This window comes from Artemia franciscana, chromosome 2 (assembly GCF_032884065.1).
Source record: "Artemia franciscana chromosome 2, ASM3288406v1, whole genome shotgun sequence".
Lineage (NCBI taxonomy): Eukaryota > Metazoa > Arthropoda > Branchiopoda > Anostraca > Artemiidae > Artemia > Artemia franciscana.
Window position 1 is genome coordinate 35,741,053 of NC_088864.1, and position 3,549 is coordinate 35,744,601.

At 36.0% G+C, this 3,549-nt stretch overlaps 1 protein-coding gene across 1 annotated transcript; it reads right to left on the minus strand.

The window, feature by feature from the left end:
* Positions 1-2,872: 2,872 nt before the first annotated feature.
* Positions 2,873-3,340, minus strand: LOC136034884 (uncharacterized). The gene has a single exon (XM_065716374.1). The coding sequence runs from the start codon at positions 3,338-3,340 to the stop codon at positions 2,873-2,875; it is 468 nt and encodes a 155-aa protein (XP_065572446.1).
* Between the last annotated feature and the right edge of the window lie 209 nt (positions 3,341-3,549).

Genomic DNA, 3,549 nt, shown 5'->3' on the forward strand with positions numbered 1-3,549 from the left:
TTAATGCTCACATGTTTTGTTCCGGCAGTTTTTTTCTTTTTATTTGCACTGCAAACCTATAATGGCCTAAAAATCAGCTTTTACTGTGATAGTCAAGCGTCATCACACTTATTATGTTTTCTATCTGTCTCAATGTGTTTAGTGATTAATTGTAAGTAACGGTATTTGTACCAACCCTAAATTTTAGAAAGGACTTGCATCATTTGCATTTTTGCTGTATTCAACTTAAATGATTCTTTATAATTCTTACTTGATAAGATAGTTGTAAATAGTCTTACCCTGTGACTTGAAATCAAAGACACTTTGTTCTTCACAGAATGCTGCTTTTGACACAGCAGTATTTATTCTTAACTAACCGCCACCAATTACGAAGAGTGACGTGGCAATTCTTTCTTCTTCTTTCTTTTTAGCGTTGTCAATCGACTATTGCCAAAAAGTGCTTAAGGGTTGACATGTTTGAGCCTAAATAGTTCTCGCTGTTTTTTTGTGCATCTGAACATTTCTAAATAACTGCATTTTTTTGTTAATAAATATATTATTGTCTTTACCTCGAAGGTTTTCTCAATTGAGTGAGAGTCAGGATTTTGAGATAAGAGTAATTTATTTATCACAACTCTACTTTTTAAAACAATAAAAAACCTTAGCGTAAAGAGCGAGGCGTTAAGGAGGGGACAATCCCTTTCATATATGGAATAATTTCTGTTCGTTTTAAGTTTTAATGTCGTTCCTTACTTGGAATTAAAAAAAAACTTGTTTTTTTATTTAATTTCTGAACGGTTTTGAATTAATGCATGTTTTGATTTTGGCTCACCGCAGATGAATAATTAAAACTGAATTTGAATATTAATTTTTTTTGGCTAAATAGCTTTCTCATAGTTTTGATCTGACAATTTTGATATAAAAGGGGTGGGAGAGGAGGCCTAATTACCCTGAAATTGTTGGTTACTTAAAAAGGCATCTAGAACTCTCTTTTTTACGAATGTTTTTATTTTTAATAAATATGCGTAACTTACGAAATAACTTTCGTAACGAACTTCTATATTTGTATATTTTTTTTTTAAGTATATGAGTGGTTTTGCCCCCTCGTCAATGCCTCGCTCTTTACACTAAAGCTTGAATTTTTGTCCCAACTCTTCACGAATGACCCCTGAATCACAATAGCCGTAGAAGAATTAGTTGAAATTACTATTAATACTTTGGCGTTAAGAGCGAGGTATTGAGGAGGAGATGAACCCCTTATATGTGTAATATTTCTGTTCGTTTTAAGTTTTAATGCTGCTCCTTACTTTCAGTTGAAAAAACTTTTTTTATTTATTTTCTTTTTGTTTTTTTTAAATAATGCTAGAAAATCCTGCACACCTTCATGAAAATTCTCTTCCCTCATGATAAATTCCTCCGTGGAAAGATCCTCCAACGTAACCCCTCCCCCCGATCCCCCGACTCCTAACGTGAAATAATCCCCCTGAAAACGTCTGTGCACTTCCCAATAACCGTTACCATATGTAAACAGTGATAAAAGTTTGTAAGTTGCAGCTCCTCCCCCGGAGAATGTGGGAGATTAAGTCGTCCCCAAAGACAATGATATTAGGTTTTTCGACTATGCTGAAGAAACTGGCTATCTCAAAATTTTTATCCGGTGACTTTGGGAAAAAATGAGCGTGGCAGGGGGCCTATAAGTGCCCTCCAATTTTTTGGTCACTTAAAAAGGGCACTATAAATTTTAATTTACTTTAGCATGAGCCCTCTCGTGAGATTCTAGGACCACTGGGTCGATACGATAAGCCCTGTAAAAAAAACAAACTACAAAACAAATAAACACGCATCCATGATCTGTCTTCTGGCAAAAATACAAAATTTCTCATTTTTGTAGATAGGAGCTTGAAACCTCTACATTGGGGTTCTCTGGTACGCTAAATCTGATGTTGTGATAAACCTGATGGTGTGATTAAGATTCTATGACTTTTAAGGGGTGGTTCCCCCTATTCTCTAAAATAAGGCAAATTTCCTCAGGCTCTTGATGGATGAGACTAAACTCGATGAAACTTGTATATTTAAAATCAGTATGAAAATACGATTCTTTTGATGTGTTTTTATTGAGCAGGGTCACTCTTTACTTACAGTTCGTTATCGCGAACTGTTTGGTTTTATACAACATGGCTCGCCGTTATACAAAATTGGTATCTGACCTGACGGATGGAGTAAGAGGGATTTTAGTATTATCTATATATCGAGCTTAGGGAGATCACGATATAGCACAGAGATGTATCACTTAAAAGTACATGAAGTGATTCAGGATAAAGTGATGGTATAACCCCTGAACAATCAGTTTCCTGAATAATGTTTCTTGCTTTATTATAAAGTTAAAAAAGTGTTTTTTTAGAAAGAAGGACAAGCTGACATCCATTTTATTGAACAGTTAAAACAAGACAGGATTAAGTGATGAAAAAGAATTTCAAAATTGGCCCAGGAAAAGTTTGTTTAAACTTTCTTAAAATACCAAGACTCCTGTATATCTTCATTTTAAACAAGGTCGAAATGACATGTAGAAAACAGTGTTTTCGTTAGCATGAATATCCAAAGACCCAACACATCGATATTTAGATTTACAATTAGTGTCATTTGACAGATACTACTGCTACTACTACCACTAAAAACTCACAGCAGCACCAACATGCTTGAGGCCAACACAGCTACACATGCTCCTCCTCCGTCGTAATCTATTCAAAGCATCCCTCTTTACACCCTCCCAGAAAGTTGCTATTTCCTTTAAATTTGTCTTTATGACATCTTCCCACCCCAACGGTTGCCACCCCTAGACGGTTGGCTGAAAAGGATAATTTTCGGTAATCTGTCATCATTATATTGTCTCTCATTATAGTCCTAGAAAGCGAGATTGAACCGCCCTTTTCGGAAAGCCTACTGTTTGAAATACGGTCAGTCGGCCGGGTACCCAAAACAATCCGTAGGCAATTTCTCGGAAAACACCCTGCAAATCTTCATCTGTTTTTTTTCGGTGTGCCCATGGTTCAGAACCATATTTGACCACTGTCATTACTGTAGCTTCCAATATTCTAATCTTGGTTCGCCGACTTATCCTCCTATCCTTCTCAACTTTTTCCAACTGTGAACAAACACACTGAGCCTTCGCTAATCTAATTTTACCATCTTCACTGCCCCCACCATCTTTACTAATATTACTACCTAGGTAAGTGAAGCTGTCTACTTGATATATCCTTTCGTTATCCAACGTCACCTTTATATCTTCACCTATTCCTAGCCTTAGCGACGTAATATTCTTAACATTAATTTTTAAGCCTCTTCTAGCACCCTGAACTCGCATAACCTCTACAAGTTCATTAATTTTACTCACACTTTCATCTGGGGTTCATAAATCATTAGCATAATCTAAGTCCAGGAAAGTTTTTCCTCCCCTTTTGATTCTGTGTTCTCCCATTGGCCGATTTCAGAAAATTGAGGAAAAATCTAGAAAACATCAAGAACCTTGACTTACAAACACTCAGGATGAGACAATTAGCATCAAACCTCAAA

Coding starts and splice junctions, on each gene's coding strand:
- LOC136034884 (XM_065716374.1), bottom strand. CDS start 3,340: ATGCGAGTTCAGGGTGCTAGAAGAGGCTTAAAAATTAATGTTAAGAAT.